At 42.2% G+C, this 25,152-nt stretch overlaps 2 protein-coding genes across 6 annotated transcripts; one reads left to right on the top strand and one right to left on the bottom strand.

Moving 5' to 3' along the window:
• On the top strand, positions 1-6,074 carry LOC139629699 (enolase-phosphatase E1-like). Of its 5 annotated transcripts, XM_071492480.1 has the most exons (7): positions 1-78; positions 2,210-2,463; positions 2,662-3,498; positions 3,604-4,620; positions 4,701-4,790; positions 5,348-5,439; positions 5,966-6,074. In XM_071492480.1, the coding sequence occupies exons 1-7, from the start codon at positions 59-61 to the stop codon at positions 6,005-6,007; spliced, it is 2,352 nt and encodes a 783-aa protein (XP_071348581.1). In that variant the 5' UTR covers positions 1-58; the 3' UTR covers positions 6,008-6,074. The 5 variants fall into 5 exon arrangements, 4 of the variants coding, with proteins under 4 accessions (XP_071348581.1, XP_071348580.1, XP_071348579.1 ...); XR_011693027.1 differs by having other exon boundaries at positions 2,662-4,620; positions 5,343-5,439; XM_071492479.1 differs by having other exon boundaries at positions 2,662-4,620; positions 5,377-5,439.
• Positions 6,075-8,604: 2,530 nt separating this feature from the next.
• On the bottom strand, positions 8,605-24,006 carry gad3 (glutamate decarboxylase 3). Its single transcript, XM_071492501.1, has 16 exons — positions 23,766-24,006; positions 20,535-20,642; positions 20,184-20,290; positions 19,462-19,597; positions 19,016-19,106; positions 18,772-18,884; positions 18,345-18,460; positions 17,073-17,152; positions 16,703-16,757; positions 16,364-16,480; positions 15,832-15,896; positions 15,425-15,503; positions 12,197-12,346; positions 11,019-11,126; positions 9,190-9,279; positions 8,605-9,090 (listed from the first exon to the last, which is right to left on the bottom strand). The coding sequence occupies exons 1-16, from the start codon at positions 23,785-23,787 to the stop codon at positions 8,917-8,919; spliced, it is 1,611 nt and encodes a 536-aa protein (XP_071348602.1). The 5' UTR covers positions 23,788-24,006; the 3' UTR covers positions 8,605-8,916.
• Between the last annotated feature and the right edge of the window lie 1,146 nt (positions 24,007-25,152).

Raw genomic sequence — 25,152 nt, 5'->3', positions numbered from 1 at the left:
AACTCAGGTGTGTCTGCTCCTCACTTTTACTCACTTTGCTTGTTGCTCTGTGTTTTTCATGTCTACGTCCTCAAGAAGGTAAAGTGACTCTGCTTTCTCTACCAACAACATGGACAATACATGTGGAGGGCCTGGAGGCTTGCTCTTTGTGTGGTGACAGCAGTGATATGAGCTTTTCAAAAAATTAAATATTAAGGTTTTAAATTAAATGTTTAAGTTAAAATAAATCCCTTTTAGTGAATCGGTTCAGTTTGTTGAATCTTGAATGTTCTTGTAGTGGATTAGACTTTGAATCTGAATCACATTAACTTGGTAGTTAAATTTACATCTTAACACTACTGAAAAGCTGTAAAATGTTTAAGATCTGTAACAGCATCTGTATCATGTATGTAGATGAAGGTCATTCCTGAACTATTGAAATATTGAAATAATAACACTGTTTACCTGAAGTTAACTGACTTGTCTTGTGAGGTTCTGGACGGAGGCCCTAGTCTACTGTTAGAAAGAAATCTAAAAGGAATTCATCCATTTTTGGTTGTTAGTACCCACTGTGTTTTTTGCTGCCACAACATGTCTGCACTAATGAGGTCTACAGAGGCTGTTATGAGTGATGCAACAAAAGCAACCTTACCTTATGCTAGGATTAAACATAGGTTTGCTGCCAAATGAGACCTACTTGTCTCAACTGTGATGAGTGGCTTAAAATACATTCACAGTACAAGGGGTGCAACTAACGACTATTTTAATAGTCGACTAGTCACGACTATTGAAATGATTAGTCGACTAATTGGATAATTATTAATTTTTTTTTCTTAAATTTTGCATGAAGTTGCTTTAATTATGTGGCAAATGATAATAAACACAAGGAAGATGGGTACTTCAATGAAAAATGCATCTATTGGCTTTAATGTTACTTGAATCTTACTGAGGCGAGTCAGACTCCGTTTCGTTCAACTGCCCGACGTGCTTTCTCTTTAAATGTTCGTGCATCACCGAGGTGCTGCCGTGATCCGCAAGGTCTGCTTTGCAAACCTTGCAAGTAATCTTTTTAGTTGCCGTATCCAGGCTAAAATGCTCCCAAACTTTAGAAGTTTTGGTACGCGTAGCTGATGTGTTGGACGCAGCGATTTCTGTGTACGTTACCGCGACTCTCTGCAGAGATTGGAATTAAGTGAGATGCCTCACTCTGTTGGAAAAACACGTCTGGCGACAATAGTCGACAATGGGATTCATTGTCGACTATTTCTATGATCGATTTTTGTCAAGAAGGTCGATGCATCGTTGCAGCCATACACAGTACAGTGAAGTTTACTGGTTGTAAAAAGAAGTCTGATTATATTGAAGTCTATGTGAAAATGTCTCTACTTCTCACTTGATTTATTACCTCAGTAAATGTTTTCCTGATGAGTTTATGGTCTCAGTCTCTAGTTTCAAGTCTTCTTCAATACAACATGATGTTTGTTTTATAAATTATGGTCCATTTAGAGGAAAATGGACCATAATGCAGGTATGCATTAGGGCGGGGCCACTGTGTGATTGACAGACTGTACCACACACAGTGACCTGCCTGACAATCAGGATAGAGTACAGAGCAGGTCAGATCCACCCCTCACTCCTCCTCAGCTCCACCTTCTCCTCCAAATATGGTTTCTTCTGGTTTCAAAAAAACCAAGATGGTGACAGACAAATTACAAACTGGAGGCTTCAAAATGGCAGTTCACAAACCAATGGATGATGTCACTGTGGGTTGACACTTGGTTCTAGTCAACCAATCCTATGGTCAGATCAGAACCATCACTGAAGAACAGGTGAAGGTTTGGTGTCGACCCCAAAGCCTGGCGTTATTCTTAAAGCTTCATTGTCGTCCATTTAAAACACATCGTTGAGACTCACTGTAAAGTGTTCTCTCATCACTGTGAACACACACTGTAGTTTATTTTGACATAGTCCTGCTGCCCTAAATACTCACTACAGTGCCAAATGTGACTTAATCCACAGCTGAAAATAGTCCACAACAAATGAAACAATGTGAAATTACATTAACAGCATTGTTGGAGCATTGGAAGGAGACTTTAACATGTCTAACACTCTGCAGTCAGAGGTGTGTTGTGCTTCCTTTATTGTGTGTTGAATCTGGATAATGTGTAGGTTGTTCTCCTTGCTGTTGATGCATGTCTAACAAACCTCCTTCCTCCACCACCTTGTGTAGGATGAATATGACTCTTCAAGGACCAAATAGTGGGAGCCTACACTCTGGCACTAACAGCAGTGTATCAAATTCTGGTCAGCAGGATTCAAGACTGCACAGCAACAGTCAAGACCCAGGACCTTCATCACATCCCCAACACCATGTCTCTGCTCGCCCGGTCTTCTACGTCCATGCTCCACCTCCACTCCCTTTCCTCCACTACCAGTGGCCCATGCCCTTCTCCTATAACCCCTTTGCTGGCTTCCCAGGCATGGGTGAGTCTTACTGGGTTTTATTAAATTTCTTAGCTTGTAGACTTTGTAGTAATTTCCTTGTTGTATTAGCCAACCAAAGGTAAAAGCTATAAAATCTATAGGATATTGATGGTATGAGGTGGTAATTCATAACATTGCCAGTATTTATAAACTTGAATCATCTGTTAATTTGACCAATATTTTTTTTCTACCTCTTAGGCTATGGTATGGTCATGCCCCCATTCCCTCCTCCTCCCCCCTACATGGAAGCTCCATCCTACATTCTGCCCCACCCTCATGTCCAAGCTGTTGACTACAGACGCTTGCTCCACCCCCAGGTTCATGGTCCCAGCGCTCCCTACCAAAATCCAAACCAGAGCCGTAGAATTCGACCACCTAATGCTGTACCTGTTAGAGAAACGGTCAACTCTGAGGTCCAAACAGAGCCCCCACACACAGGGGTAGGTGGTTTTGGTGGGGCAAGTCTAATTGGCAGCTCAGATTCTGGGCATGGAACCACTTCAAGCTCTCCATCTTCAAGCTCCAGTTCCCAAAAAGGAGGATCTGCCGAAGTTGAGAACTATACCTTACCTGGTAGTAATGCAGAAGACTTCCAGGTTAAGAGAACAAGTACAAGTAGCACAATCAAACACGACTTTAACGCCCTGCATCCTACAGGAACAAAGACTGTTCAGTCATGTATCAGACCAATTCGAGAATCTCAGAGCTGTAAAGACAGCAATGGTCAGGAGAATGTTCCTCCATGCAGAAACCGTCACTGCAATGTGTGGTCAGCGGGTTCCCCAGATAGTATGGTTCCGGTGTGTAGCTCTTCTCAAAAAGAGGATGAGGTTGTCAAAGAGAGACGGGTTTCTATTCCTGACATCCTGATGAGCTGGGGAGGGGGCACACCACAGGAGATGATGTTGAAGATGACAGACAAGGTGCTGCCTCAGAACAACCGCCAGCTGCTGTCCTCTGAAACTGAATTGGAGCATGAAAAGTCTGTGTACCAGAATCCAGCTGAGACCCAGAATGACCCAGTTGTGGCTGACGGTACTGATGCTTATAAAGATGCTGAGGATATCTTAAGCGCTAAGGACAGTGAAACCCTTTTTAAAATCCTCAAACTGCCTCCTGATCTTTATGATCCTCTTTCAGAGTCCAGGGGAGATGATGACCCTCTGGAGTCGGTTGATTCTGTGAGCCAGTGCCTTCACTACAGAGATGAACTGTTGCATTCCCTAAAAAAATCCCACAAGCTCCCTGACAATGAGCAAACAAATGGCGATGACACAAATCTACATGAAGACACTTCAGAAATCATTCCTTATCAAATGCCTTTAATTGGCTGTCAGATGAAGAGAAAAATGAATGAGTCTGTTTGGTCTGTGGAGTCTCTCATTCCTTTTATCCCCACAAAGGAGTGGCTGCTGCAGAATGGCATGTTTGAGCCTGAAGTCATCGTTGAGATGACGGAGGAAGCTGAGAACTGTAGACACTTGACCCAAAATGACAACCTGATTGTCAATGCTGGCATGCAGACTTCCAGGTCTTCCTCTTCTGACTCTGTTCCGATGTCAGACAGCTGGCTCATCTTCAGTACGCCAGCTGAGAAGCCAAGTCCAGCAAAGAAGCCAGACATGGAGAGTGAGATTTATGCCTCTGAAATGAGAGGACAGATGGAAAGCCAGAATATGGCACTTTCCAAAAAGGATCCCTCAGCTTCCCCGACCTGCCTGCAGAGTAAAATAATTGTATCTTCCCCAACCGCAGAGGGTGTGGATGAAAATGGGTCTTCTGAACCTGAGGCTAATCAAAGCCCGAACCAGGAATCTCTTATTGTAAATGAGCAGCAGGAGAATGGCCCCGGCTCTTCTGAGCAGGAAGTGACTCTGCTTCTGAACTCCACAGCAGGAGAGAAAGTCTCATCTACAGGCCATCTGACCGCCCAGAACAGAGCGGACACAGCAGTGGATGATGGAGCACGTGGGAACAAAGAAGTCGGGAATCAACAGCTGTGTGTCCCAAAGGCCAACCAGAAAATGTCTGAAGTGTCGCCATCAAAGGGACATTTAGTGGATTGTGGCGTCCAGTGTACTGAGCTCAAGTGCCATGAATGTGAAGAGTTGAACAGTGGCGTGGGACCAAACAGAAGGCATCCTTTAAAATACTCAGGTGATTGCCTTTGTTCAACTGTGAATGTGTCAGCTGTGCCCTCATGTGCAGTGTAGCTCAAATTCTTGTCTGTCTCATAGATATGAAGAAGGCAAACAATGGACTCTGCGTGAACGGACACATACAGAAAAACCAGAAAAGGCACAGTCAGTGGAAGACCAGAGGTTCAGGTAACGCATGTGATGCAGCACACCATCATCATCAGTTCAAAACTCAGTATGGTTTATGACCAAATACCTGCAAGAATCACACTTTGTAAATCCCATTTTAAAATAATAAGGATGAAATAATTTTCAATGTAAGCGTGTACACGCAACAGAGCTGGTCTATACTGTACCGTGACTTAGGTACAGGGCTGATAGTTATGAATATTTTTGTGTAATACTGAAGACCATTTAAGCTGTAAATCATAAGAGATTAACACTAAAAATGTAGAAAAAATATTGTAAATGTATTGTTTTAATGATCCATCTCAAGATACTAACAGTAGGATTGAATGTTTGAATGCAAAGCAGTGTAACTCATGTTATTTTGAACACACCTGCTGTGGAACAACAAGTGCTTAAAATACCACACCTGCTGTTCCAGAGGCATAAATCCAGAAAGTCTGTTAACTGAAGGGGGCATTTGAAAACCATCCTGTCAGCTGCTGCACTGTGTGGGTGTGGTTTGAGACTCGACTGACAGTGACCCAAGCTGAACTCAATCCCCCTTGACCCCAGTATAGATCACAGAAAAACAAATCTGTGTCCACAGAAAAGCACAACAGCCAGCAGGACGTCTACAATGGATACTATGGCAAACCTGGGAAGTCTAAAGGTGAGAGCTGCAGCTTGAACCTCACTGGTCTCAGACTGGAAGGGGGGTGATGGGGGGGGGGGGGGGGGGGGGAGGAATTAAAGCTGAGGTTTTCATGACAAAAACTGGAATGAAATCTTGTGTTGGTGCAGATTAAGTATCCACACAGATGAGAAACTTTGAATTGCTAATAGATGATAAATATTAAATATTGACCAAGTTTCACTAGAGGGGGGACACGTCTTTTAATTTGAGAGGTAGCTGCCCATGTTAATCCACTTTGCTCATACACAACACTTGAGTCCAAATGTAGGCCAGTGCAACCTGACTTTACTTTAAACAGAGATATGTAGGGCTGTCTTTGTTTTTGTTTTTTTTTTTTTTTTTTTTTTTTTTTTTTTTTTTTTAAACCAGATGATGTCAGTCTTTCAGACTTTTATTTTGAAAGGGTCCACCAGGTTTTGTGTGTGTGTGTGCTGTTGCACTCACTGACCTGTGTAATGTTTTAGTAACTAACAGAAAAACTTTCTGTGCCTTGTTTCTTCAGGTGGAAATGGAAGAAATCCACGGTACTGACCTGTCTCGATGAGTTTTTAAGATGAATCAATATTAAAATGTAAATTCTATTTTTCAATAAATGTTTGTGTGTATATAGACATTTGTGTTTTGTTTTGTTTTTTCTAAAACATACTTTAAACTGAGGTTTTACTTTTTTAAACTTCAGAGTAAAATCTTTGAGCCTCCAGTTTCACTTTCAGAAAACCTGACACTGAGGATTGCAGCTGATCCCTGCAGGGCACCGCCTGTAACTTCAGAGCTGAATATTCAAACAAGGACAAAATGTGACGAAATCCATGCCGACAGTCTATCCAGGGGGCTGCCGCTGTTTTTTTTTTTTTTTTTAAAGACAAGGGTTGTGTAAGAACCTACTGAACTTGAAGTAGTTATTTGACGTGGGGGTTATGTGAGGTCATGTATAGTGGGTGTGATACCTGTCGTAGATTCAGACCAGCTAACACAGGCAGCAGGAAGATGACCCATTAGCAGTGTGATGAGCTGCTGTAGAATATTTTCTAAGCTTTATCTTAGTGAAGGCACAACGCCTTCACTTCCTGAGGAGGCTAAGGAGAGCCAACTTTCCCCAAAAGGTGCTTGTGAGTTTCTACAGATGCACCATGGAGTGCATCGTCACAAATTTCATGACAGCCTGGTGCAGCAGCGGCACCAAGGCAGACAGACAAGCCCTCCAGCGTGTCGTTAAAATGGCACAGGGCATCATTGGCACCATCACTGGAGCGCCTTCACAACAAAGAACATCAAAAGACATCCCACATCCCAGGCACCATCTAGTTCAGCTCCTCCTGTCGGGCAGGCGCTTCAGATCCATCCGCATACAGACAAATAGACTGAAGAACAGCTTGTTACCCAGAGCTGCTGAACTTATTAAACAAATGCTGCTTAACTACACTGAAATACACAACATAATTTATCAGCCACTACCCAACTGCTTATGTAAGCACTTTGTGCCCTCGCTACCTCAACTTGTGTTTGTGTTACTTTTATTATTTTTATGTGTACATTCTGTGTATCAGTAAATTATAATAGGCACAATTTGATTTGAGGATGACACATTTTGCAATTTTGTTGCACTAGCACAAAGACAAAGTTCTTGAATCATTTTCCTTTGGCACATCATTTTTCTCAATCGCTGAATTGCTGTATTCCTGTGTACAGGTGCACCTCCATTGTGTTACACTGCAGATGTGGGTCAGCTGAGTGAATCAGGAAGAGCTAAACTTCACTGTGTTTTGAGTGGAAGATAAAACACTGAAAATATTCTAACGAAGCAAACATTTAAAGAGATATTGGATTGTTTCAGTGGCGTCTTTTAAAAGTGTCTAAAACACATTTTTTCTGCTGATGCTCATTATAGAGCAGCACATCACCCAGCTTCTGTGACAGTGTTTCTGCAGCTTCTCTAAACTGGCAGCTGATCTAAATCTACTGTCTGTAGCACATTGACTATGCATGACTTCCTCACACCAACCCACATCAAATCACAACTATCACTTTAAAGCATGGACCGATGTTGACTGAAGGCTGCAAATGTGCCTCTAAGAACAGGAACAAGGGCCTGATATGCAAAGGAGATACAACAAACCCAGGATAACTTTTCATTATCTGGCTTAACTGAACCTAGCATCATCTGTCCTGATAACCTGGACTGTGACACTGGTTATCACCTGGTTCAGTTAACTCTGGGTTTATCTGTCCAGGTACCAGCTTGTTCATATGAAAGCGGAAGAGTTAATTATAAACATTGTCAGAAACATGAATAAAGTGTTAATATATGAAGCACTGATCCCTGGAGGTAAAGTCAGTTACAATGACATCAAAGTGAAATTCACCAAGGTGACATGTAAACAAACTAGAACAGAACAGAAAGAGAAATAATTTACTCAGACTGAGGATAATCTGTAAATAAGAAGTTGAATTATCCTGAAGTTTCTACTTCTGTCTGATGAACAAACTGAACATGTGATTATAACATTATAAAACACTTAAAGTGATGTCAGAGTGTTTGTGGAGAGAAGTAGTGTGATGAGGTCAGTGTGACTGAAATGTTCATTTCTAATGATGAAATATTGCTCAGTGTGTGGATCATTGTTCTGATCAAAGACATCAGAGGTTTAGTTTCACAGAGTCTCCTCATGTTACTCTGCACTGCAGTGAGGAAGAGGAGTAAAAGCTTCATCACTGTCAGGATTACAGAATTGGTGTTCAGTTCAAATGAAGCTATAATAGTTATGATGTAGTTATTTAGTGTGATAAATAATACTTGGCATTATTTATCACTTTATTCTAAACTCTTTTGTCCCTGTCAGGATCCTCTAGAATGATGACTCTGCGTTTCCAGGTACCTGATTGATCAGTAGTTTGGCTGTTGACAGGTTTTGATCTGACCCTCTGCCCCAGAGCAGGTTAGGGGTTAAGCATCTGTTGGTAGTAACAAGTGAACCACTCTTATAGGACTGAAAATAAGAGTTAAACCTGAAGTTACCTTGATAACCTCAGATCCTGGTTGAGTACAAACCTCTGGCCCCCCCAACAGGAAGTCACACATGGGAATGTGATGAATCTGTTTTCTTAACTGACACCAGTATTTTCATCAGAGTGAATCTTTAATCTGATGCAAATGAACTGAATCTAAGTATAAATGAACATCAGCAGCTTTGACTGAAGCTGTGAAACCAGTTCCCAAGGTGAAAATTGTCAACAGCATCTAAAGGAGACTAATAAAACAATTAAACACATCCTCAGATATATCAACTTGACTCTAAAACACGTTCACGTAGCAGAGGAGCTGTAGAGTGTGAACAGCCCACACTGCAGCTGGAGATATGCCTCTGTAGGACACAACTGTCTACACAGCGCAGACTGACGACACAGTAACACTGGTCAGATACACTCAGTGAGACCAAACAGTCCAATCAGAGGTCATAGGTCACAGCCCAAGCAAGCAATCTCGTCCAGCAGAAAGTCGATGTCCTCCTGGTGCGTGGCAGGATTGGAGAACACACACCTGAAGAAATTGACTCTGGCTCCCAAAGGTTGATAGCCAATCAGAACAGAGCCCCTCTCCATCATCCTGCCTTTGATCCGAGGAGCCACCTGCAGAGACAGTGGAGACTGCCATCAGTATGACCCTGTTCAGCCGCAGTGCCTGTCCCCCTCTGGATCAAAGCAGACACCGTGACGTTCTGGACTGACCTGATGGAGTCTTGAGTCTCTGTCAGGTCCAGGTGGCAGGCCTCTCAGACTGGGAGGGATGTACCAGAAACACACATTACTGTGCTCTGGCTGTGTGAGAGAGGAGGAGACAAACCAGTAAGTCCAGTAAAAAGTGACTGGTGATGAGGAAATATAAAGAAAATAGTAAATGAGAAAAACAAAAAACTATAAACAAGAACCAAATTCAGATGTGTGCAAAGGTTTAGCTCCCTCTCCCTGAATGTTTGCAGACTTCTGACATTGACTTCTGTGATGAGCTTTCCTTCTGTGGACCCTGGAAGCTGCACCACCACTCCTGAGTAACTAAACCTTCCTAAACTGTTGCATACAGCTGAATATACACCAACAGAGCCTGGTAAACACAGAGGTAAGAAGACGTCAGTGAACCCTTTGGGATGAGCTGGTTTACTGCATCGACTGTCATCTGATGTTAGACAACCACACTGTCCCTGAGCTAACAGTCATTAAGCCTTCACAGTCAGTGAAGCTTGGATTTAATAACAGTTGAGCCTGAAACCAGCTCTTCAGTAGCTGCTGATCAGACCTGATCAGACCTCTACTTCTAGAGCTGCTTCAGCTCAGACAGACTCTCAGGATGTCTGGTGTGAGCAGCTCTGAGTCCACGGCAGCTCTACTGGATCCAGGTCTGGGCTCCGACTGGACCACCCAGGACGGTGGATTTTCTTTCTGTTGTATTTTTACTGTGATGTTCATGGTCATAGGGTCATCATCATCAACTATTCATCATCCTCAGTCTCTGAGATCTTTGTTGTGACGCCTGGTTCACATCAGCTTCACTTCAGTGATAACATGTAGTCGGTGATGTTGTAGAAACATGTTGGGTAGAAGTAACACAGACGTCAGATTGGTCCTGCTCTTTAATTAAATGTCTTTTAACCCTTTAACAACCACTGACACAGCAACACTTCAATGTGCTGTAGCTCATCTTTATTAAATCGATTAGATTCTTATCGATCATAACAGCAGGTTACCTCCTGGTGTCTGTCAGGACTGAGGCACTCAGTCAAAATTGAGAATTTAAACTAACATGGTGTCACAGGTAGGTGTGAAGACACAACAAACACAATGAAAATCACATGACAAGAATCGTGTGGGTGAAAATCACCTGACGTTAGTGTTCCAGGGTTAATAACAAAACAGACTTACCCTGGAGCACTGGTAAGAAAAAACTAAACCCAGAAAAAATCTAAACTGTGGACAAAAACTCAGAAACAGGGTAAGAGGAACAAACCAGGGGAACCAGGGGACACCAGAGACTGTGTCTTAGGGTCTCATCCTTCAGAGGTTGCATCTGAAGAACTACTTGACTGACCCAGTTCAAAGGTTCTTTTTTTCCTGGTCCATGAAGGCTCCAACAGGTGGATCTTTCATGGTCCAACACATCCCAACGAAATCAGCAAACACCGACAGAGAGCCTGATGTTACTGTGTTTCAGCTCAGTTCAACAGTAACAGTACAACTGTTAAAACCAAGGACCTCAAAACCTCAAGTTACTCAGAAAAAAAAGTTACATGTTGTCAAGGTTGCTAGGTGACAGAAGCCGTATTTTGTGACGCATAAGTAATGCGAGGAACAGTTGGTGACCAAGTCCTCCATAGACCACACCATCTCATTTCAGTTCAGGCTTTGTGGTCTACGAAAGACCACACCTTCGTAGACTGACACACACAGTCGGCACAACAGTCGACACACAAGGTTCAAAATGAAATGGGAAATAAAAAAATGTCCAAACATAAAGAGTCCACACAAAGTCAGTGGTCTCAGTATGACGTGAAAACCAGCCTTACTTTGTTTTTAAAGACCAGCTCAAAGTCAGCCCTCCTCTGGACCTGATCGTACAGGTACTCAGCGTTCTCCAAGCATTTGTTGACCTGAGACCCAAACCCCTCTGAGCCCTGAGAGAGAGAGTTAAACAGTCACACATCTTATTACACAGTCTGATAAAGACACTGTTAAAACCGAGTAGAGAAACAACATCTGCATCAGTGAAACTTCATTTAAAAACATTCCATTAGTTTTTCATAGAGAAGAACAGAGTCATCCACTAAAAACATGAAATTAAATTCTTATGTGTGACATGGACTCCTGTTAATATTTTTGAAAAGCACACATAGCAAAATAGTATGTACAGATATTAAATACTGTAAAACTTCCATGAATAGCCTGACTTTTATTTGCTTCAGTCACTGAATCCAACCCGATTATATTTGGGACAAGCCTTTAATTCCTTTTGCACAAAACTCATGTACAGCAAAGATGGGAAATACAATCATTATTTAAATTAGTGTGTGTGTGTGTGTGTGTGTGTGTGTGTGTGTGTGTGTGTGTGTGAGAGAGAGAGAGAGAGAGAGAGAGAGAGAGAGAGAGAGAGAGACAGAGAGAGAGAGAGAGAGAGAGAGAGACCCAAATAAAAAATCCTGGTAGCCGACATTAGACAGGATTAAAGCTGAAGTTTACTGTTATTTAAACCTTTATGTGCATGACAGAATTTGCGACAGTTTGAATTTCACGTCGTACCTTTTGTCTTTGAACGTTGAGCATTGTTCACTCTCATTTTAACGGAGGTTTTACAGTATGTTGAAAATATGTCAGAAAATAGCAGCAGATAAGGAATATTACACAATTGGGGTGTGCTCATTATTGCATATGGTGAGTGTGTGTGTAGTGTGTGTGGTGTGTGTGGTCTACTGAGTACAGCAGCCTGTCGCTAAAGGAGCTGGACTATGGTCCAAACATGTTTTGAAGGAAATATGAGCTGATTTATTTATTACTTCTGTTTCCAGACTACATGGACCATCCTGATGCTCTTGTGCATCACCGTTGATCTTGCATAAAAGCACAGACTGATGTTAACAGAGCCCTAAGCCACCAGCCCAGTCTGCACATGAGTTGGTCTGAAGTGAAGAAACTGGACTGGGTGACCTGGAGAGGGTGGTGTCTGGGGTTAAGAAGATCACACTGATACCTTTGCCTTCCACATGAGCCAGAATTTAAAGACATCGACATGTCGGCCACATTGGATGCTTTTGTCTCCAGTGTCGTAGCTCACATCATAGGGTTTGTCTGTCTGGAACAGGTACTCAGCCCCCAGCTCATTACACTCCTGTAAGAGGCCCTGCAGTGTAGAGAAGCATGGAGCATTACAGAAGAGAGGTGTTTACATCAGTTTACACCTCCAGATGAGTAGATACAGCTGTGTACAGGCTGCTAGAAAGTGGTCTTAGGTCTCAGTGGACTCAGACCACGTGATAATTAGAGCCAGGAAATCCTTCACCTCTTCAGGTATAGCTCCTAAAAGACATTAGCAGGTTCAGGTTCAGGTTGAAAACACAGACTGAACCAAAAATGATCAGATGGTCTCTGAAGGGAAAACCTGTGTGGTATTCTCTGTGGTAGATGGCCTGTCAGGATCTGTTTAAACTCTACTGTCCTGTTGCTGATCAAAGCTGTTGGAGCTTTGTTGCTCAGTTTGTTATGAAGGTCAGAGGAACAATATTAAAGACTGACAAAGTAAACGTTGACTTGCAGCATGAGACTGGACATGTTGACTTTTTATCAAAACCAACAACTTTCCTGAAGCTTCACCAGCAGCTGGGACACAGGACGTCAGTCCTGTCTGGTCTCAAAGTCCAGGGGCCAGCCGCACAAAACACCTTATATTTTCTACTTACAGTGCATCCAGAAAGTATTCACAGCGCATCACTTTTTCCACATTTTGTTATGTTACAGCCTTATTCCAAAATGGATTAAATTAATTTTTTACCTCAAAATTCTACACACAATACCCCGTAATGACAAAGTGAAAAAAGTTTGCTTGAAATTTTTGCAAATATATGAAAAATAAAAAACAAAAATATAACATGTACATAAGCATTCACAGCCTTTGCTCAATACTTTGTTGAAGCACCTTTGGCAGCAATTACAGTCTCAAGTCTTTTTGAGTATGATGCTACAAGCTTGGCACACCTATTTTTGGGCAGTTTCTCCCATTCTTCTTTGCAGAACCTCTCAAGCTCCATCAGGTTGGATGGGGAGCGTCGGTGCACAGACATTTTCAGATCTCTCCAGAGATATTCAATCGGGTTCAAGTCTGGGCTCTGGCTGGGACACTCAAGGACATTCACAGAGTTGTCGTGAAGCCACTCCTTTGTTATCTTGGCTGTGTGCTTAGGGTTGTTGTCCTGTTGGAGGATGAACCTTCGCCCCAGTCCGAGGTCCAGAGCACTGTGGAGCAGGTCAAGGATGTCTCTATACATTGCTGCATTCATCTTTCCCTTGACCCTGACTAGTCTCCCAGTTCCTGCTGCCGAAAAACATCCCCACAGCATAATGCTGCCACCACCATGCTTCACTGTAGGGATGGTATTGACCAGGTGATGAGCGGTGTCTGGTTCCTCCAGACATGACGCTTGGCATTCAGGCCAAAGAGTTCAATCTTTGTTTCATCAGACCAGAGAAGTTTGTTTCTTATGGTCTGAGAGCCCTTCAGGTGCCTTTTGGCAAACTCCAGACGGGCTGTCATGTGCCTTTTACTGAGGAGTGGCTTTCGTCTGGCCTCTCTACCATACAGGCCTGATTGGTGGAGTGCTGCAGAAATGGTTGTCCTTCTGGAAGGTTCTCCTCTCTCCACAGAGCAACGCTGGAGCACTGTCAGAGTGACCATCAGGTTCTTGGTCACCTCCCTGAATAAGGCCCTTCTGCCCCGATCGCTCAGATTGGCCGGGCGGCCAGCTCTAGGAAGAGTCCTGGTGGTTCCAAACTTCTTCCATTTACGGATGATGGAGGCCACTGTGCTCATTGGGACCTTCAGTGCTGCAGAATTTTTTCTGTACCCTTCCCCAGATCTGTGCCTCGATACAATCCTGTCTCGGAGGTCTACAGACAATTCCTTGGACTTCATGGCTTGGTTTGTGCTCTGACATGCACTGTCAGCTATGGGACCTTATATAGACAGGTGTGTGCCTTTCCAAAGCATGTCCAATCAACTGAATTTACCACAGATGGACTCCAATCAAGTTGTAGAAACATCTGAAGGATGATCAGTGGAAACAGGATGCAACTGAGCTCAATTTTGAGTGTCATGGCAAAGCCTGTGAATACTTATGTACATGCGATTTTTTTTGTTTTTTATTTTTAATATATTTGCAAAAATTTCAAGCAAACTGTTTTCACTTTGTCATTATGGGGTATTGTGTGTAGAATTTTGAGGTAAAAAATTAATTTAATTTCTCCTTAACTGAGGGAGTTATTTCAGAGTGTTGCACAGAATCTCTTAGGAGGTTTCCTTAATTAAGGAAAAAAGTGATTTACAGCAGTGAAAGAGAATTTACAGCAGTAAAATTCTACTGTTTCCATGGAGACTCCATTTACTGCCATTAGTTTGTGAAACCTATTCTCACACATTATGAAGCTGGTAACATTAGAAGGGTCACTCCTATCTCATCCTGTTGTTCTCACATTGGTCTGATCATGTGACCCAGCACACCTCTGATCTGAGGACAGAAAACACCTGGAGATGGTAGACGGTTGGACACGTCATAAACTGACCTGAGGTCAGATCTGTGATGGAGAACCAGGTTCTCATGGTTCAGGTCTGAAACACTCTTCTGTTCATGTTCTTCATTTATTACAATAAATGCATCATGTTGAGTTCAGAGTCAGAGAAACCTTTAGTTTTTACCTTAGCTTGGTTAAGGTTTAACTGACCTTAAGTGATTCCTTAAGTACAAGACTAAGATAAGGAGAAAACCTTAAGCAAATATTTTAAGGAGACCTTAAGGGGAAGACTTAAGGGTGTTTCATGCAACTGTTTTGCTTTATGGCAACTAAGACTTTAGGGAAAATCTTAACTTAAGATGTTCTGTCCTGGCCCCTGAGTTTTATGCTACTATCCACTCCGACGATCTCTCTGTGACATTTAGAGTGTCACCACGCAGCAGATACACAGTAGACCTGGGTCATCTGTGAAAGCTGCTGCTCTGCCTGGTTGGTAGTTCAGTCTTTACTTCAATAATGACTCAGCTAACTGCACTGAAGAGACAGGGATCACAGTGAACCTGATTGTGACAGTCAGGGGGGTCATCAGATCTCATTCTCCAGACACCATAATAAACATCTGCTCATGGTCATCCATCACACAAACATACTGAATACCCTCCAATCGTAGTCATGTGTAGTGAGGATCATTTCTTACTCTCTTCTTGACCAGTATGACGGAGCACTGAAGAGGGACACCCATCATCTTGTGAGGATTCCACGTCACAGACCAGGCTCTGGATAACAAACACAAACAGGTCAGAACTGACTGACACTGACAACCTGACACCCTGCTGCTAAAGAGCATCAGCATCATGTTCTGTCGTAGAATAAATATGACACTAGTCCTGAAGTAGAAGTTGCAAACAACGTCAGACACACACATCATTTGTGACGAGCTGCAGTGAGACTGACACTGTGGAAAATAACCAGCCAGGGATCAACACAAAGGAAATCAGGACAGTGGTGATTCGTCATTCAGGCTGAATTCAGAGTGAGGTGTCGACTGACAGAGGCACTTGAGATGTGTGTGTTGTGGTCAGTGTGTTGTGTTGGTGCAGTTACCGTTCAATGCCCTGCAGCTTCATCCTGTGTCTGTCTGACATCAGCAGGCCTCCACCCCACGCTGCCTGCAGAGACAAAAAAAAAAAAACTCTGAGGATTCACAAAACACAGTGAGTCATGTCCATTCATGTCCTGCACATGGTGGCTGGTCATAATGTTAATGTCTGTTTTCATGAGTGACGGATGCAGTAGCATGATAATGTTAGCTTGTTGTTACACATATTGCTCGGCAAATATTGCCATCGCTAGCTGGCTAACTGTCCTTACTGCTGTGGAGCATATCATGGCAATATCATTAAGATTTTAACAGCACTACTACTTTAAGAGTACTCTTACCTCGATCCAGTAATTTCTTTAGATCTCTTCAAGCACTTTTACAGTTTTCTCATCAATCTGGTACTTTAATAGTTTTCTTATCAATCTGGTACTTTAACAGTTGATGGTTGAGGTTAGGGCGAAGAGGCAGGGAATACATTTTGCAAATGTCACAGCAAACATAAAACCAACTTTTGTGCTTGTGTGTGCGACTTACATCAACATGCAACCACAGTGTGTGTCTGTGGCAGACGTCTGCGATGGCACCAAGTGGATCGAAGGCACCGTACACCGTGGTACCTGCTGTTGCATTCACATAGAATGGAACCAAACCCTGGAGAGAGAGAACTGATCACATGTATGTACTGTTGTGTTTGTGTGTGTGCGTTTGTGTGTGTGTGTGTTGTCAGCTGTGTCTGTATTACACATAGAGACAACAACTTTCAGTGAGGGGCCAGAAATGTAAAGAAAGTCTTAATGTTGTGAGTTACATTTTGAACACATTTAGTATAAAAACATTATTCTGATATTTTATGTTTTTGCTTTTCATTCATACCTTTTCTGCAGCTGCAACAATGGAAGACTCAAGTTCAGCAGGAATCATTTTCCCCCTGAAATACCAAGACAGAAGGAGACAGAGGCTCAGTGAACAGCTAACAGACTGTTCTTTTATTAATGACATGAGTCCTGACACCAGCCTGCTCTACCATTACTATATATATATATATATATATATATATATATATTTAAACAGCAAAATATAATATATAGAATTTACTCTCCAGTAAGTATGTTATATGCAGGAGGTTTCCATGCAGGGAAGAATTTCCCCCAAAGCTGCGACAGGTGAGCAAACAGTTCTTTTGTGTTGCATCATATTGACTATTAACAACCCCGTGTACTCAGTGGGAGTCTAACTTACCCACCTTTCATCACATTTCACCACGACCACATTCTCGGTGCCCAGCCCCAGCACAGCTGCAGATTTCTTCACTGAATAGTGACTCTGAATGAATGAAAAGAGCTTTTAATCTTCATTTGTCTCACCTCAATGACACTCAGCTGAAAGAAGAGGCTGCTTTGTTTGGTTCTGAGAAGAAGAACTTCCCAGGTACTCAAGTCAGGTGAGGCTGAATACAGAGAGCATCAGTGCACACTGGGCTGCTGACTGAGGACTGTGATGTTAAACTGTTTCTGAAATTTTTTTAATGAGTCAAAAGTCTTGATAGTGCTATGATTAAATCATTACATAAGATAAACTGAAACATCTGCACACAGTGAAAACATTTCATGCACAGACATTTGGGCAGGTGGCTGTAATACATCAGCATTAGACTGATTAGTCACCAAGTTTCATCTGAGACAAAAATCACAATAGCAGCAAGGAAATCAACAATCAACACAAAGTTTTCTGTGAAAATATGTCATTGAAACATCAGGTGTGAGAGTGAGCAAACAGCCGCCACACAGCGAGTGTATTCCCTGCCTGACAAGTGCCATTGAAACTCAGGCTACATCCACACTTCTACGTTGTCATTTTAAAAGGGTGTTTTAAAACAAAAACTATCTCCATCCAGATGAGCGTTTTAGCCCCGTATCAGAAATGATCTGCGTCCATATTACCGCACCTGAAAATGCGTATGTGTGACCATTCACAGACACTGGGCATGTGCGAGCCGGTGTAAACAGGAAGCAGATTGTCTACTCAGCTGATTAGTATTTTCTGATTAGTTACATAATACTATGGAGGAGGAAGCAAAGGCAGTTGTAGTATTAACATACAATGTTCAATGAACAACAGCTGCTAGCAAAGACAACAAGGTCAGTAACACTCGTAATTCATGTTTTCACCACTGGTAGTCGAGGCTGATAAGAGCCAATCAGGGAGCGACCTGCTGTGTCTACGTCATTGTTTCCAAAGGTCCAGATTACAACACAACCCTGGAGTTTTAGACTCAAAGCGGTCCAGCAGCGTTTCCAAAATGCTCTGCTTTGAGGTTTGGAAATTCTGGACCAGTATGGACGGGAGGTGAAAATATAGCAAAAGAAATGTGTTCTAAAATGAAAACATAGTCGTGTGGACGTAACTAAAATGATCCAAAGAAGAGAGCTGAGCGTGTACATTTACAGTCATGAAAATCCACTTGAGGCTAACTCCCCTTCTTCAGAGAGTCTAATAGTGCGTGAGGTGCGATTACATGCTCTGAGGTGAAGAGGGCGAGACGAGGGAGCACTCCCATCCCTCTGGTCTTCACCTCTGGGTAGAAGTGATATCTGGCCACCAGGATGCTGTACAGGTTGGATATTGTGCCTCCTCCAGAAAACAGAATTTATGGACAAGTCACAGTCACTAAATAAACTCAGTTTAGCTTCACCATCAGTGTTGTACCACTGAACTCTAACATCAAACAACAACTGGCCTTTTAAACTCAACATTTCTATTAGCAACAACGAAGGATTGATTCAGAACCTCTATGAAAAACCTCCACAGCTGTAAACACTGATCGTCTGGACATCTCAGTGAAACTATTCCTGTTAAGCTGTAGTTATATAAGGTTATATAGGTTATATAATAACTGAACAGCTCTTCAAAATACCAGTTCATCCACCCCCCAGACGTCTTACCTGGACAGAAGAGTCCATCGCCCTCATCATCAGACCATCCCACAATGCTCTGCATCTTCCTCAGCAGAACCTCCTCCATGAGGACGAAAACAGGAGACACCTCGTACGTGAACCTGATGAGGACATGTATCGTGTTGTGTTGTGTTGTGTTGTGTTGTATGTTGCACTGTAAAGACAAAGACTTCACACTACAACTTCTCTGGCTTCATCGCACATTGACCCTGATGACAGATGTAGATCTTACATGTTAGTGTTGGCCGCAGAGGTCAACCACTCGCCAGCGACACCGATCACATCCAGACCTGAAGACAGCTGGTTGAAGAAACGGGGATGGCCTGGAAAAACAAAGGTCAGGGGTCATAAGTTAAGAAAGCAATCAGTTACCTGTTGCAAAAATCCAGAGGACTCAGATAGAGCAATAATTATAAAACAATAATACATTTCAGATTTTGGGCAGATTTAGGAGAAACCTGTTATATATATTATATGTATATATATATATATATATATATATATATATATATATATATATATACATTCTTTTACATGTAAATATCAGGCGTAAGCTGAACTGTAGTAAATTCACTTCACAGAAACAAGCTCTGATTCTTCTGTATATTTCTGTATATTTTCATATCTGTATTCTTACAAATTAAAGCCATACACACACACAAACACACTGACACACACCTGTACTGACACCATACTTGAGTGTGTCTCTACAGTCCACTAGTATCTGCTCCAGAGTTTCTGGTTGATCTGGCAGGTCCAGACTGAAGCCCTCCAGTCCCTCCTTCAGCTGGTGAGGATGGTGGAAGTCCAGGACCTGCAACACAGGGAGCAGTGTTTGTGTTTCATATTGTGGTGCGGTGGATACACACAGGTTAACTGGAGACTCTGATTATCAGTAGGTGTGAACAGCTGTTTGTCTCAAACAGGGACCCTCAAGGGGAAGAGGTAAAGCTAACGAATGGATGGATATTTATGAATGTACACGTGCATAAACATTGAATACACATAGTTGCAATAAAACCTCTTCAGACATTTTCACAAAGTGTCGAAAACACTGTGGACCTGTTCTGTTTGAGGGCAGAGTTTATGAAACCTAGTAATTCTCACACACTGTGATATGAGAAACAACATAGTACTGATGAATATGTGTGTCTGTAACAGTGTGAATTGCTTCACATTTTGTCTTTCATTTCATCTTCCTTCTTCACCAAACCTAAATCTCTACTTCTGGAACGATGTCGTCTCATTCTGAAATGTCCTCTTACATGTCGTCTTTGTGATCTATTGTATTTGCTTATTATTTCCTGTCCACCAGCAAGTAGACTGGAAAGGGGATGCACAAGGTTCAAACACTGCAGGTTTATGATGTTGGTGCAGACAGGTGAGTATCAGCTGTGTACCTTGGAGCTCCTCTGACTGGACTTGCAGATATAACCAAATAAGATGTCAACCAGCTCCTGCAGAAACCCCCTGGTCATCTCCTCACGACCTGAAGCTGGGAGCAGGTCTGCGCATACACACACACACACACACACACACACACACACACACACACGCACACACGCATCTCAGTCAAATGATAATTGCCTAATGTGGGCAGATCTTTGCATAAACATATTTATCACAATATATAGACACACACTACTGAACCTCACACAGCCAGTAACAAACATGCTGCCCATCAGTGACACAAGCCTGAAGTGCTGACCCCCCCTCAGCCTGTCAGCAGGACCACACGTGGACAGCCTCACCTGCGCTGTAGATGCTGCTGAAGTCAGCAGGTGTCTGTCTCCTGTCTCTCACTGCTGCGGAGTCGTCCTGCTGTTTGTCCCTCGCAGCTGATTCATCATTGATTCTGCCTGAAAGTACAAAACACACACACACAGTGGATGATGGTTAGCACATGAGCTAACAAACATCTGTGTGAATCAGGATGAACAGCTGGCGCACAGACCAAACCGACCACAGCTCAGGAGGACCTCACCATATATGTGGACACAGAACCAGTGTGTTTATCTAGTGATGGTCTGATTATAGTTGCAACACTCCGTGAAGTTATTTAATATAATTACCATAGTTGATTCTGTATATGTTCAGATCAGGAAGTAGAACCATGTGTCAGAGAGGATTGTTGGAGTGAGTGACGTCAACAAACTGACATTAAACATTATCACCAGTTCAGTCATCCTCCATAGAGACACATGGACATAAATACTGCTGCAGAGAGAAACCCAACAAAGTGATTGCTGTCTGTAAAACAATATGTCAAACTGGCTGTAAAATACTGAACTTTTATACTGTGAAAATTAAATACTGGGAAATTCTGTATTTAATTATTCTACGGTAATTTACCTGAGAGGAGTTACCTGTGTACTGCTGTAAGTTCTGCATGGATACTGTGAATTTTCTCTATTTGGAGAAATTAAGTAGAATACTTTGTTAATTTAATTAACCATTAATTACTCACATTAATTACAAAACAAACAAACTAGTTACTAATTACATGGGGTTTCTATCTATGTTATAAAATGTAAATGAAGCTATACTTTCATTTGAAATATACAGTATATTAACAAAAACCAGAAACAAAATCTATCTACCTTTCTATCTATCTATCTATCTATCTATCTATCTATCTATCTATCTATCTATCAAGGGCACATCAAGGACATTAGTGGTCATGAATATAATGTATGAAACATTTTGCATATTATTCAAATAGATAGAAGGACTGTTTTAATGAGCAACCACTGGTGCAGCTTAGTGATACTATGTTCTGATGTTTAACACTTACCATTTTAGGTCATCAATAATCTGACACTGTAATGTATTGTTCAAGAATAGTGTGGACTCAAAATGGCAGAACACAGGCTACAGAGGCTGACACGGTTTTGAAGAGGTTTATTTTGAAAGTCTGAGAGAGCTAGAGGGCTGGTGGGCATGCAGGGGAGGCTGGTCTGGCGTGGCTGTTTCCAGGAGGGCTGGTCAAACAGGTGAGTACTGGTACGGCCGAGCGGGGCATGAATCCCTGGGAGCAAGTGTGGTCAGGTAAGGCAGAGGTGTGTAGTAAACCCGTGATGTAGGTGACTTTGGACAGGTCAGTGGGAAAAGTGAGGGGGTCGTTGCTGGAACACAAACTCACGCTGAGGAAGCCTCGGTATTTATCCAAATCTCCATGAAATGGCTCTGGGTCTGTGGTGAACAAGTCTCTTACCGGGGGAGGAGGTTGACCAGGAGGCAAGGGAGCTGAGGCTGCAGTCTGTTGGGGTGTTAGCATGTCGTGAATGGAGGAGGCCAAGGTGGATACCTGGTTAGACAGGGCAGCGAGGTGATAAGCCATAGTCTGGTTACTTCTGGTTATTCCTCGTAGTGGTTGTTCGTGCTGGCCCGGCAAAATGCCTTGGCTGGAGAGGGCTCCATGGAGGATTCCACCCTCCATGGAGCCCTCCATGGAGGGTGGAGGGTGGAGTCAGGCACCCTGACCATGGCACATCTGCATGATTCAGAAGGAGCCTGATAGTTAATGGCTCATCGAATGACTGAGACCAGAACCTGCATCACAGAAACTCATTGTCTGAAGGCTGTAAAAGACAGGACGAGGATGTGATGGATTTTTATCAATATTACAGAAGCAAACCCTGACTAACTTTGTGAATCCTATCTTATCTCCGGTTAGGAAATCCTAAACACTCAATCCAACATCTGTTACCTACTTTTATGTCTGTTACCTAGCAAACAAGGCTATTAACAAATCTACAACCAAGTCGCTCCACAGCTGGTTGTAGCTGTGGTGTCACCGAACCACAGCACATGGTCAGAGTCATGAGCCTGAGTCAATTGTGTTGGTTGTGTAAAAGCAATAAAAGAGCAGTGATGTAGATGAAAGATGTCAGATAAGAGGAGGAGAAGAGAAGGTTAAGACAGATGAACAGATGAACTGCAGTTTAGTTAAGATAAGCTCATGTTAAACACTCTGATCAGGAGCTGCTCATCTGTCATGGCTTTTTCCCTAAACCAGATCCTAACCGTAGTTACCATGGTTACAGTTCAGATAGGAAGTTTCTGTGATATGGCCCTTGCACTACATAGTAGATACAGTGAGCTTTGAGGAGTTGCTGTGGGATGAAGCTTCATCTCTGCTGAGCAGGATGCTCTTTGTGTTTGTGTTTTATTTTCATAGATAAAATTAAAGTAACAGATGATGACTCTGATCCCTGATGATGAAAATATTTGATGAAGGAAACGTAAACACAATTATTTTTAGTCAATTAAGTTTGTAGAAGCATTTTGTGTTTGGCTTAATTGCTTTTCCTCATATATCCATGGTTAAAACTTTAGGTTGAGTTAAAAATATTTTCTCTTTATTATATTGATTTTAAATCGTCATCACTGTTTCATCATATTTGTGAATATTGATATATGGGCCCATGTGTCCTGAATATTAAGATTAAATTACTTGTTTGGAACCTGCTGAATGTGACAGGTTGTAACTAACTACTGCAATGTATCACTTTACTAAAGAGGTAAAGTGATTTTTCCTGGTCCTGAATTGTTCCTCACCTGTTCCTTAGTAATTGTCAATCAATCAGTCAGACTTTGTTTGTATATCACTTATATACATACATGCAAACAAAAAACAGACAATAAATAAGATATATATATATATATATAAATAAGACAATAATAGCAGGAACTGAGGAGATGCTATCGTGAATCTCATACATTTGTATTGAGGAGACAGCAAAGACTGGAAAAGAAGATAAAGATAAAATAATAAAATCCTCAAACAGAGGAGATTTGTTGAAGTGAATGAAACCAGAAATAATAATAGAAATAGAATAAATCACCAGAAATAAAATCAGGGTATGAAAAGGAAAATAATCCAGAAAATTCACATAGAATAAAAGAACATACCACATAAAAACTTTAGATTTGATTAAACGGCCACGACCGATCAGCTCTGAAGCAAAAATCACTCTTACCTGGCAGCTGACAGAAGTCCATACTAATACAATCAATGTTTGTTAGATGTTGTTAGTTCAGTCTCTCTGTCACTGTTCTCTGCTGAAGTTCTCTGTGTGGATAAACCGGTTAGTCTGACAGGTCGTGTTGGGTCTGTGGGAGATCATACATCTGACTGACACACACTGACAACATGGTGTCAGGCTGCTGCCTCTAAAGAGCATCAAGTAAACTGAGGCGTGGTCTGCAGCCAGCTGCTGTTTGGCTGTCTCTGAATAGCAGAGAGCCAAGACACCTGTATGATGCTTTAGTTATGTAACTTGGTTTCATGTGGGGAGAAGAGTTCTGTTCCAACTTGATCACAGCGTTAATTATTGCATCACTCTCTAGATTTCCACCTCCACTCAAATACAACCCTGGAGGCGAAAAAGAGTCAGTGTTGTTAGATGACTAAATGTTTGTTACCTGCTGCCACATGGAGAAAAGCATAGTCTGAGTGCATCTGAATAGGCATTAAAATGATTTTATCATATTAAAGATCCATATTTTACTGTTTTTTCAGTGTTTTATCTGAAGTGTTGATCTCCATCAGAAGATATATTTGTGGTTTTAAGAACCAAAAACCATCTCAGTGTAGTTTTACATCTAATTTCTCAGGCTTCTCTCTGGAGCTCTAGTAACAACAGGTCGGTCAGCCAATCAGAAGAGAGGATCTGAGCCTCTCTTCTGATTGGCTGACTCTTTTCTGAGTGATCCAATAAAAATATAGCAGATTTCAGGTAAACACTTAGAGAAACCAAATCCTGCAAGGTTGGATGGTGGGTGCAGGTGGGTGGGGCTTGGGGCAGTGACTGCTTTGTTGTGACATCACAAAGTTCCAGAAGTCCTGACGGCTGGTTTTAAGGAGTGTGTTTGTCCCCAGTCTGCTCTCTGGTCTGTTTGTGTGTGTCTGTGTGGCTGGGCGGGGCTTCCGGTGCTGCTGTTTGCAATACCTTCCTACAGTTAAATGCAGATAAAACTGAAGTCCTCATTATTGCTCCCAATAACATCCAATCAGCAATCAAACAGAACCTCAGTCAGCTGTCCTCCTCCTCTCAAACCAGCCGGTGAAACCTTGACATTATCTTTGACCACTCCATGAGTTTTGATGTGCACATTAGGACACTGACTAAGTCATGTTTCTTTCACCTCAGAAATATAGCTAAACTTAGATCTATGGTGTCACAAAATGAAATGGAGATAGTTCACGCTTTCATCTCATCACAACTGGAGTATTGTTACTCTCTTTTTACCTGTCTGAACAAATCTTCCCTTCATCGCCTTCATTACTTTTAGAATCCATTTAAAAGTTTGAAAAAAAACATGGCCAGGCCCCAGAATACATCACAGAGCTCCTTCACCCCCCAC

This window comes from Trachinotus anak, unplaced genomic scaffold, assembly GCF_046630095.1.
Source record: "Trachinotus anak isolate AG129_WGS33_773 ecotype Australia unplaced genomic scaffold, CSIRO_AGI_Tana_v1 ptg000012l, whole genome shotgun sequence".
NCBI classification, from domain to species: Eukaryota; Metazoa; Chordata; class Actinopteri; order Carangiformes; family Carangidae; genus Trachinotus; species Trachinotus anak.
This window is presented reverse-complemented; position numbering and strand designations above follow the sequence as displayed.